The sequence below is a fragment of the Protobothrops mucrosquamatus genome, unplaced genomic scaffold, assembly GCF_001527695.2.
Source record: "Protobothrops mucrosquamatus isolate PMUCROS unplaced genomic scaffold, P.Mucros_1.0 scaffold1099, whole genome shotgun sequence".
Taxonomy (NCBI): domain Eukaryota; kingdom Metazoa; phylum Chordata; class Lepidosauria; order Squamata; family Viperidae; genus Protobothrops; species Protobothrops mucrosquamatus.
This window is the reverse complement of record NW_015387321.1, coordinates 231,813-242,217: the sequence shown is the minus strand read 5'-3', so window position 1 is coordinate 242,217 and position 10,405 is coordinate 231,813. Positions and strand designations below refer to the sequence as shown.

At 41.4% G+C, this 10,405-nt stretch overlaps 1 protein-coding gene across 2 annotated transcripts in view; it reads left to right on the top strand.

The window, feature by feature from the left end:
- Positions 1-204: 204 nt before the first annotated feature.
- FEZ1 (fasciculation and elongation protein zeta 1) overlaps positions 205-10,405 on the top strand; it is a 26,768-nt gene continuing 16,567 nt past the window's right edge. For both annotated transcript variants that reach the window (XM_015820253.1, XM_015820252.1), the window contains exons 1-3: positions 205-515; positions 5,107-5,206; positions 8,392-8,478. In XM_015820253.1, the coding sequence (XP_015675739.1) occupies positions 205-515; positions 5,107-5,206; positions 8,392-8,478 (498 nt within the window). The remainder of the gene's footprint in view (positions 516-5,106; positions 5,207-8,391; positions 8,479-10,405) is intronic.

Sequence of the window (10,405 nt, the reverse complement as noted above, 5' to 3'; positions counted from 1 at the left end):
GCTTATCCTATTTGCTATTCTTGCATAAAAGAGCTTTCCTGAAAAAAGATGAACCAAGATAATTCCCTACGATAATTTTCGCTCCATGCGATGGGATATAATCAGTGCACTTCTGTTGATGCCAGGGTTGACTGGTAGCTACCATTGCCTCATTCATGTTTCTTCTCTTGCAGAGGCCATCCTTCTTCCATCTGCCAATTCAACATGGAAGCCCCTCTTGTAAGCCTGGATGAAGAGTTTGAAGACCTGAGGCCGTGCTACATAGCGGATAGGGAAGAGAAAGCTCATTATTTTTATGGCTCCTCAGCCCAGCACTTGGAAGATCCTTCTCTTTCTGAGCTAGAGAACTTCTCTTCTGAGATCATCAGTTTCAAATCCATGGAAGATTTGGTCAATGAATTTGACGAAAAGCTCAACATTTGCTTTCGGAATTACAATGCCAAAACAGAGAACTTGGCTCCGGTAAAGAACCATTTCCAGATCCAAGAAGAGGAGGAGAATCTGCAGGATGAAGAGTAAGTCAAGAAATGAACAGTCACAGGAAATTGTTTCTGGTTAGCACTTTCTCAGTGCTTTCTACTTGAAGACCTCTAGTAGAACATCTACTGGATCAAACAGATTCCAGCTTTTCTCCTTCCTTTTTGTTATTTTTTTTAAAAGTCTCCTTTATTGAAATTGTGACTGGTGGAAATTAGGATCCCAAATTATTTGAAGGGCTCCAAATTAAGAAAAATCTGACTTGATATATAAAGCATCTATTCAGATGGCTGCAAAATTGTGTCCATTAAAAACAAAACATCCCAAAGATGCAATTGCACTTTTGTGCAATGTTTAAAGAAAAAAAACAACAACTAACAAGCGGATGTGAAAACAAGCAACAGTCCAAAAATTCAAACAAAGAAGCAAAACTAAATTTACAGATTCTTCCTTTGTTAGTGTAACAATTATTATGGTAGTTGGTTTTTAATTCCCTAAATCAAGGTCCCCAACCCTTGGTCCGTGGCCTGTTATCAGTCCGTGGCCTGTTAGGAACTGGCCTGCTCAAATGAACAAAGCTATATCTATGCATGCTCAGGATCTAGGTAGCACGTGAAACTATCCCCCTTACAAGTAGCCTTTGACTTAAGACTATTTGTTAACAATGGTTCAAAGTTATGACAGCCTCCAGAAAAGTGATTTATGGACTGTCTGTGAAATTACAACCATTATACCACTCCGTTGGTCACATGATAGCAATTCAGGCACTTGGCAACTGACTCTCAATTATGACTGCTTGCAGCATCCTGCAATCACATGATCACAATTTGCAATCAATTGGGGAAGCTGGATTCGCTTAACAATCCCAGTAAACATTGTCCTAAAATTGGGTCCGGTCATGTGACGACTCATTTAACAACCATATCCCTTAGTGACCAAAATTCCAGTCCCGATTGTAGTTTAAGATGAGGCCCACCTACCACCTACTGTTATAATAATATCTAAATTTGCAGTTTTACAGATGAATTAGCAGAGGGAACTTTTGCGCAAATTGGTGTTGGCTTGTTTTTTTGCCGGTGTTATTTCTGCTTTTATTATTAATCAGCTAAATGTTAGTTTAGCTGATTAATAATACATAGTTAACATTAAGGGGGCAAATAGTGTAGATGTTTCTTTTACTATCTCACAATGATCAGAGTGCCTGATTTATGCAAATTTGGGAGGCAAGTGGGACCAGCAACAATTGAGCGGAATTTTCTTTCTGTCCAAGAAAATCCAATATCTCATTCACCAACAGAGACATGTCTTTTCTCTGCATTGCCAACAAGGAACAGATTTTCATAATTTTTGTCCTTCTGGCTGTTGATCTGTTACTGACCCGCTGTACCTCACACACCTGGGAAGGTTTGGGGTTCTCTTTCTTTATTTTGGCTTGATGCCAGATATGCAGTTGTTTGCATTTTTCTTGAACAGGCACATTATTGACTATTGTAAAGGCATGTGAACAGATGTGAACTTTTCCAAAATTAGGATATTAAAAACACATGATCTGATAGCACTCTAGGTATGGTCCAATGCTTGCAGAGATTAAGCTCTTTAATGGGAGAGCTGGATTTTAGGGAAGGTCACCCCATAGAATGGGGTGCTGATATTGATCTGTGAAAGGCAACTCTCCTGTTTGGAGAAATAAACTGGATTTGCTTGCCTACAAGCCTAGCCCAGACTTATGAATCTCAGGCTGTTAGATCAAGATTGTGCCTTTCTTCTGGTCTTTAAGAGATTGGGCTGTAATCCCATTAACTTCAAAAAGACTCCAGCCTGTTGGCTTCCGAGCAGAGATAATTCTAGTTCCCTCCTTTTGACAGGAAGTGTCACAATATTGGCAAGCACTTTTCAGTTTTTAAGACAGAACCAATTGCATCCAACTGAATCATCGTTACTGTCAGGACCAACCAGGCTAATGATTCAGGAGATGCCCATTCTTTCGTAGTCATGGCTCAACCTGAAACAGAGAACCTGCACCTGTGCTATCATTGATCTGGCTCATTTTTCATTGTCTACTTGTCCTTCCCTTGGGGTTTGAATGACAGAAGACTGGAAACTGCCCCCTAGTCAGCCAATGAGTGTCCTTGGTTCCATGATGGGGACTTTATTTGGTCCATCATGCAGTAAGTAAAGTTCTGCCACTCAAGTTCTCAGTAGCCCTGAGCCATAATATGACAATTGCCTACAGATATTATATAAAACCACACAGGCAGCTCTATAAACACAGTTCTATAAAGTGGAATAAGAGCCCCACCTTAGGCAATGCCCTCTCCTATCATCAGACTTAAATCCACAAAATATATGCTTTTTTTGGTAAGGTAAACATTGCCACTGTACAAATAATGTGAGTAGGAATAACAGTGTTTAGTAACAACAATCATAACAATAAAATCCTGCCATAAGAGGCAGATAAACAGTATTTTTGTAGTCCATGACTTGAAAACAAAGACAACCAATATAGTAACAACAATATAGTAACAACAATATAGTAACAACAATATAGTAACAACAATCATAGCAATAGAATCCTGCCATAAGAGGCAGATAAACAGTATTTTTGTAGTCCATGACTTGAAAACAAAGACAACCAAAAGAAGAACAAATAAATTATTTGGGAAGAAATAAATCGATAGAGATAAAGAGATAGATAATAGAGAAATAGATTATTTATCTAAATAAATCTATCTAAAAGTAGAGAATGATAAACCAAGAGAGATAAACAACATTTACATACCAATCCAAAGAGACAATCAAAAAGCCAAAAAGGAAACAGAAAGACCCAAACACCCTCCTGGCCAGCAGTCAACACACAGATAAACAAAGATCAACACCACAATTAACACTACACCAATAATCAGGAAGCAAACAATACCCCAATCAAGGAAAAATCATCTCAGACAAACAAGCTAACACTTAAACCACAGCCTAATCAAGGTAACACCAAGACCGCTATCAGCAACAGTCAAGGCAAGCCACTAGTATGGTTTATGACAGTGCTTCTTTACTAGGGCAAAAGATTTTACCTAGTTGGGTCCAGAAACCTCTGCAAGCAAATAAAACCAAGTTCAGAGAACACAAAGGACCCCACAGCTCAACCCTACAAATTTTTTCTTCTATCAATAAATCAATAGTTTTCAAAAGAGGCTTATAATAAGGGACAGGTTTTCCATTTGTCTCTCTCTAAAACCTATTTATCTTAGTTATAGTAACTTATTTCCATTTCTTTTTCATTCTTTTCTTCATATATTGAGGGTCAGATAATGCTGATGGAGCAGAACTCACTTTCTGCTCTTCTCCCTTTTCTCACCAGAACTAAGGACAATCCCTGTTTCTGTTCGCTGAGTCATAGTTTATCCTACACTCCCATAATTTTTTAAAATGAAATTGTTCGTGGTGTCTTTATAAACAATGTGATGAAACGCAGAGTGAGAGGAATCTTCTGCCCACAAATACGAAGATGCAAGCCAAAAAGCACATTGGGATGCTTCCAACTGGAATGGGGTGATCAGTCATGTGTGATTTCCCAAGGATATTTTAGGAATCTGTTAGAAAACATGTGGGAAGATTAATATTTTTACTGACATGGACTAAAGCAATCTTCATTGGTTAACTAAATCTATGCACAAGACCCTCTGACCTTCTTATTTGTTCTACTTCCTGATAGCTACGTTGCCACAGAATTATTTTCTCTTTGATTTGTTCAGGACAATTTCAGCCACTTTGGAGAGAATAGACATGGAATCAGAAGCTAATCTCTGAGGAAAATATATTCAATAAATAGAATTGGATTTTAAGAACTTCATTCTTAGCTGAGCCTGGAGACCTCAGAATGGCCTGAGGTGATATGACACATCTTTAGGATGCTCACATTCTTTGCAGTTTTGCTCCTCAGCTGTCAAAACATAAAAAACCAGAGATCGGTCTTACAATATTGAAAATAGATGAATGTATTACTGTTGACTTTTTTTTCCAGAGTAGAGAGGTGAAATTAAGAACAGAAATGTTGATAATGAATATCCTGGTGGTTACAGGTAATGGAAAGGCCCCCAAAATGTTTTCTGATGCTTGTGTTAGAATTCATTCAGTCTTTAATTAGATCCTAAAGCAACCAACTCTGTTTGTAGAAGATCTTGATTAGATTAGGAATCCTTCCATATACAAGCTTTATACCAGGGGTCTTCAAACTTGGCTCTTTTATGACTTGTAGACTCCAGCTCCCAGAATTCCTCAGCCAGGCATGCGTTGAAGTCCACAAGTCATAAAAGGGCCAAGTTTGAAGAGCCCTGTTTTATACTGATCGAAGACTGGTGTTCCCCTGATTGATTCTATGGGATTCTAGTGGTGTTCGTGTGAAATCTGATTAACTTTAGAAGATAATTGGCGTGGTTACTGCTTCAGAGAAGACATGGCACCTACACACCTGCATTTCTTTTTAGCTGCAGTGTGTAAACTGCTCTTATTCCATTTTTCAGTTCTGGCATTCTCTCTCCCCCTCCTGTAGGCCAAGCCAACTGCCTTAAAGGACATATCTCTGCTTTCAAAACAGATTCTCTATATTAAAATATCTTGCTTTTTTTCCTGCAGGGTCTGGGATGCCCTAACAGACAACTACATCCCATCCATCACCGAGGACTTGAGGGATCCCAACATCGAAGTGCTTAACGGCAATATCTCTGACACAGAGGTAATTACCTTCCCCTCCATTACTCATGAGATAAAACAGGGGGCGAGCTTGTACTGATGTTGTACTTGAAGTCCAGGAAATGGGAATGGCTACCTGAAAAGTTAAAATGACATTTGACTGTCTTTCCACAAGGCAGAACCTACAAACATGCCAAAAAATCCATCCTGGATAGCAGTACAGACTCCCCAAGTTTCCAAAAATAATATTATTTCCACGTTTATTTTTAATTTTTTTTAAAAAAGTTGGAATCGTAGACACTCCCGTTCCTTCCCCCCCCATCTGTTTCTTTTAAATCTGAAAAATATGAATGAAATTTAGGTGGCACTGGTCTGGTTTATTAACACTTTCATAAGATACAGTAGCTTTCATTGTTCTCTATAAGCAGCAAGCCAGTTGATGCTCTGTACTACAACTTCCCTTAATGCAACTTTACAGTGTTCCCAGCCACCATGGAAACTAAACATCTGAAGGGTACCAATTTGAGGAAAGTAATTTTAGTGGGAAGGGATTTAAGTTCTGCTAGAGAAGCCCAGTGTCCCAGCTGTGGTGGAGATTTGGATGTTATGGAGAAGAAAAAAAATATGATCCCTTACCTAATCTCTCTCTCTCTCTGTGTGTGTGTGTGTGTGTGTGTAGGTTGGCCTAGAAGGCTTATTTGGACCCTTCTCTTCTTTATCTCTCAAATACCTTTCTTTGAATAACATTTCTGGCTACAATTTTGCTCCCGAGCAAGCATTTCTAATTACAATAGTCACTGACAAGGCTGGAACCATTGTTGGGGTACTCTTCGAAGGAATCTGGGTTTGAGAGATTTCTGACAGTGAGAACAATTAGTCAATGGAACAGCCTGCCTTCCAGAGATGTGGGTGTTCCATCACTGGAGGTTTTCAAGAAGAGATTGAACTGTCATTTGTCTGGGATGGAATAAGGATTCTGCCTTAGGCAGCGGGGTTGGACTAGAAGATCTCCAAGGTCTCTTACAGCTCTATGGTTCTATGTAGGGCAGTGATGGCGAACCTTTTAGAGACCGAGTGCCCAAACTGTAACCTAAAACCCACTTATGCATCGTCGGGTGCCAGGTGGATGTGGCCCATTGGCTGGGTGTGGCCCATTGGCTGAGCATGGCCAATTGGGTGGACATGGCTGCAGTGGTAATGGCAGACTGGATGGGACTAAAAAGTTCAATCAATCAACTCCAACTTTGCAAGATTTCTTTTCCCGCGAGAAGTTGAAATTGACTGATTGATTGAACCTTTTTTTTTTTGTACATGGCGGCGGAGGCCTAAAGCAAAAAGGTTTTATAAAACCCAGCTGAAGGCCTAGGACTGGGGCGATGGCATGCATGCCCACAGAGAGGGCTCTGAGTGCCGCCTCTGGCACCCGTGCCATAGGTTCACCACCACTGATGTAGGGCATTGCTGGCAGAGGCATTGGTAAGTCAGGACCCCTTCCAGATTGTTGGGTGCTGAATCAACTAGCGTCATGGAGTGTGGACTTTCCACACCAGCCAAGATGGCACTTTGGGTACGTTACCCTTCCAGGAAGCGTCTTCCATACCCTTTTGGGAGCCTGTCAGTAGCCATCTTTTCCTGTGCAGGGAGTTATGCAATTGACACCCCAGGAAACAGAGGAGTTGAGAACATCGGCCAGTGCAGCAATTCAGCAGAATAAATTGCTGCAGCCGGAGAAATGGTGAGATGAGCACATATTGATTGCCTTTCAAATTCAAAGTCGTGAGACAGCAAGGGCGATCTGGAGAGGACTTTGGCATGAATGGAATAGCAAGAAAGGATTTCCGGAGAACAAGGCAGATTCCATATTACTACCACCTCTCCCCCCCCTCCCAATATCTGGCCAGATTTCTGCCTCAGCAAAGATATGTCCCATTTTCTTTTAAGTTGCCTCTCTTTACAGCAGTATTTTCCAACGTTGGCCATTTTAAGACGTGTGGACTTCAGCTCCCAGAATACCCCAGCCAGCCAGCTTTGCTTTGCTGACTGGGGTATTCTGAGAGTTGAAGTCCACACATCTTAAAATGGCCAATGTTGGAAAATACTGCTTTACAGAAAATATGAGGTAACTGGGTAGAATTTATCTATTTGGAAAAATTACACAAACACACACAGAGACACACTCCAAAGGCTAAATTCAACTTTGAAGAGGCACAATAGACCCTCTTTTTGACTCATGGTCTAATCCTGCAGTACGCTTCAAATTTTGGTTTTTTCCCCCTAGCTGTTACTTAAATTATCTCAGTGTTCCTGCTGCCTGGCTGCAAGGTCACTTGAGGACACGTTGGGAAATTAAAATGGTAACTAGACTTGGCAGGTAAATTTCAGCAGGTATTAACGCTTCTTTGTGGGCTTGCCAGTTCCCCCTAGAAGGAATGGAGATGATGCTGACCCTGAGGGGGAAAAAATATCCCTCCTCTTAAAAGCCCTTTAGACAGCAGCAGTTTTGGTCTGTTGATTACGGGTGTCAAGCAGAATCTTGAAGGAACTGCTCTCCTTCAGTTCTCCAAGATTTTTCCTAGGACAATTTTACTTGGCTCAAGAAATCTCTCCCATTTCTTGGACAATTCTTTCTCCCAGATCATGACAGAAGTAATCTAGTCGAGCATGCTCAGTGAAGGGCAAACGTCACACTACAGTGTGTGTGTTAGTAAAACTCAGTCTGGAGTTTAAGAAATGCCCTAGATCCATTTGAAGGCAGAGCTTCATTTTTTGAAGTGAAAGTTACAAAAAGGTGAAGATTTCCTTTGTCCAGTTGTGTCCAACTCTAGGAGATGGTCCATTTCCTAGCGGAGGGAGCCAGTGTTGTCCAAAGATGCTTCTATAGTCATAGGGCTGGCATGACTATACTATAAAGTGCACAGACCCTGTTACCTTCCCACTGAAGTGGTACCTATTTATCTACTCACAATTGCATGCATGCAAACTGATAGATGAGCAGGAGCTGACGCAAGAACGGGAGCTCACCCCATGACGCGGTACTTGAGTCTCCAACTTCCAACCTTCCGGTCGACAAGCCCAGTGTCTTAACCGCTTGGCTACAATCCCTCAATTGTGTGTGCTGTAAGAATTAGTGCGAGATTCCTTCTTCTCCCTCAAATCACAGCAACAACCTACATGGGGCCCATATTTGCTACCGAATCCACATGCAGTTTGTTTTCTTCCTCTTTTCAGATCCATGAGAAGGAGGAGGAAGAGCTTAACGAAAAGAGTGAAAATGACTCCGGTATTAATGAGGAACCTCTACTCACGGCTGATCAGGTACAAGCAAACCCCTCTCCTGACCTTCCCTTTGGGAAAGACAGGAAATAAAATCAGAGATGAAGTTTTGCTAAAACCAAAGAGCCTGGCAGAGGGGGTAAAGTGATGTTAATTGAACTGGGGTTGTGTTTTGGTGCATTATGCTTTTGCTAACAGCAGCAGGATAAATATGACCTCTGCTCTTGAAGAGAATTGAAGATGGAGGGGGAGGTGGTCAAAAAGAGGAGAAATAATAGGGAAAACTGTGGACAATTTGTTCTCCTGAGTTTGCCAGTAGAGTTTCGGAATCTTTGGCCACCGTTTCATTGAAATAGATGTGCATCTCTTGGGTTTTGCAATGAGTCAACTTATTCCATGCTGATCTACCCTTCACTGCGCCTCTAACGTTTTGCCCGGTTCCCTGGAAATGAGATGCAGTTTGTTGAGTGGCTGTAAACACCTGCTGTTCCAAGTGATGGTTTTTGCAATAAGGGTTGTCTATGCATGTCCATGTGTATGTATTTGTGTGTGGTGGAGGACCTTTTCAACATCTAGGTGGCTGATTGACAGTTTGGCCTCTTTTTCCTGCAAGAATTTGCCCTCTAGATCAGGGGTCCCCAAGCCCCAGTCCGTGGGCCAGCACTGGTCCGTGGCATGCCAGCAACCGGGCTGCGTGAACAAGCAATGGCACATCCGTGGTATGTAGGCAGCACACAAAACCACGCCACCTCCAGTCTGCGGAAAGACCTTTCTCCACCGAATCGGTCCCTGGTGCTCAAAAGGTTGGGGGCCGCTGCTCTAGATCAGGGGTCCTCAAACTTGGCCACTTTAAGACTTGTGGACTTCAATTCCCAGAATTCCCCAGCCAGGCCAGGCCAAGTTTGAGGACCCCTGATCTAGATTCTAATCCCCATAGGATTTCTACAGGTAGACCTTGAGACTCGGCCAGCAGTTGGACAGCTCCTCTCTAGAATGGAAGAAGATGGGTGGTGTTAGTACAGAGAGTCCTCAACTTATGATCTTAAAGGAGCCTGTTCTTCACAGTTGTAAGGTACGCTAGTCATAAAATGGGTTGATCACGTGACCGACCTGAATTTACAACCTTTTTGTGGCAGTCATTAAACAAATGCTGTGGTCTTTAAGTGAACCAGTGGTTCGTTGGGGGAGTTGAAAACTGGAAGAAAATGTCTGGTTTTGGCAAAACCTCATAAAAAGCCATCATGTGATACTGCAAACAGCCATAAATTCTGGGTCTGTGTTATTGATGGGGTGGATAGAAATGCCATTCAGAGCCTCTCTCGGTAAATAATTCTGACCTCTGTCTTCTGTTTACCTATCATCTGTCTATTATCTCTCTCTCTGTGTCTCATCTCTGTCTGTCTGTCTGTCTGTCTGTCTGTCTGTCTGTCTGTCTGTCTGTCTGTCTGTCTGTCTGTCTGTCTGTCTGTCTGTCTGTCTGTCTGTCTATCTATCTATCTATCTATCTATCCACCTCCATATAAGAATGCTTGTTCAGATTGCTAAATATTTGTGATATCTGGCATGATTTTACTGATATTACATAATAAGTGCCAGCCATTCAGAATAGTAATTATTTGTGGGCTAACTTACCAATGTTATGCCTATTGGATAATTTATGACAAGATAACAAATGGCACAGCATCTTGCTGAGACCATCTCCCATTGGCTAATTGTAGGGATGATACAAAGGAAATACATGTTATGAAACAAATCTGTTGCATCAGTTTCTTATTTATTTATTTATTTATTTCACTAACTTATATGCCGCCCTTCTCCCCACGGGACTCAGGGCGGCTCACAGCATGTTAAAACAACACAAAAACATTTCCCCTATAAAAGCCAATTAAAAACCAAATATTTATAGCTGTGTCATTATTAAAATCTTTAAAAATTTTCCCTATTTAAAATTCACCCTAGGTCAGTCCCG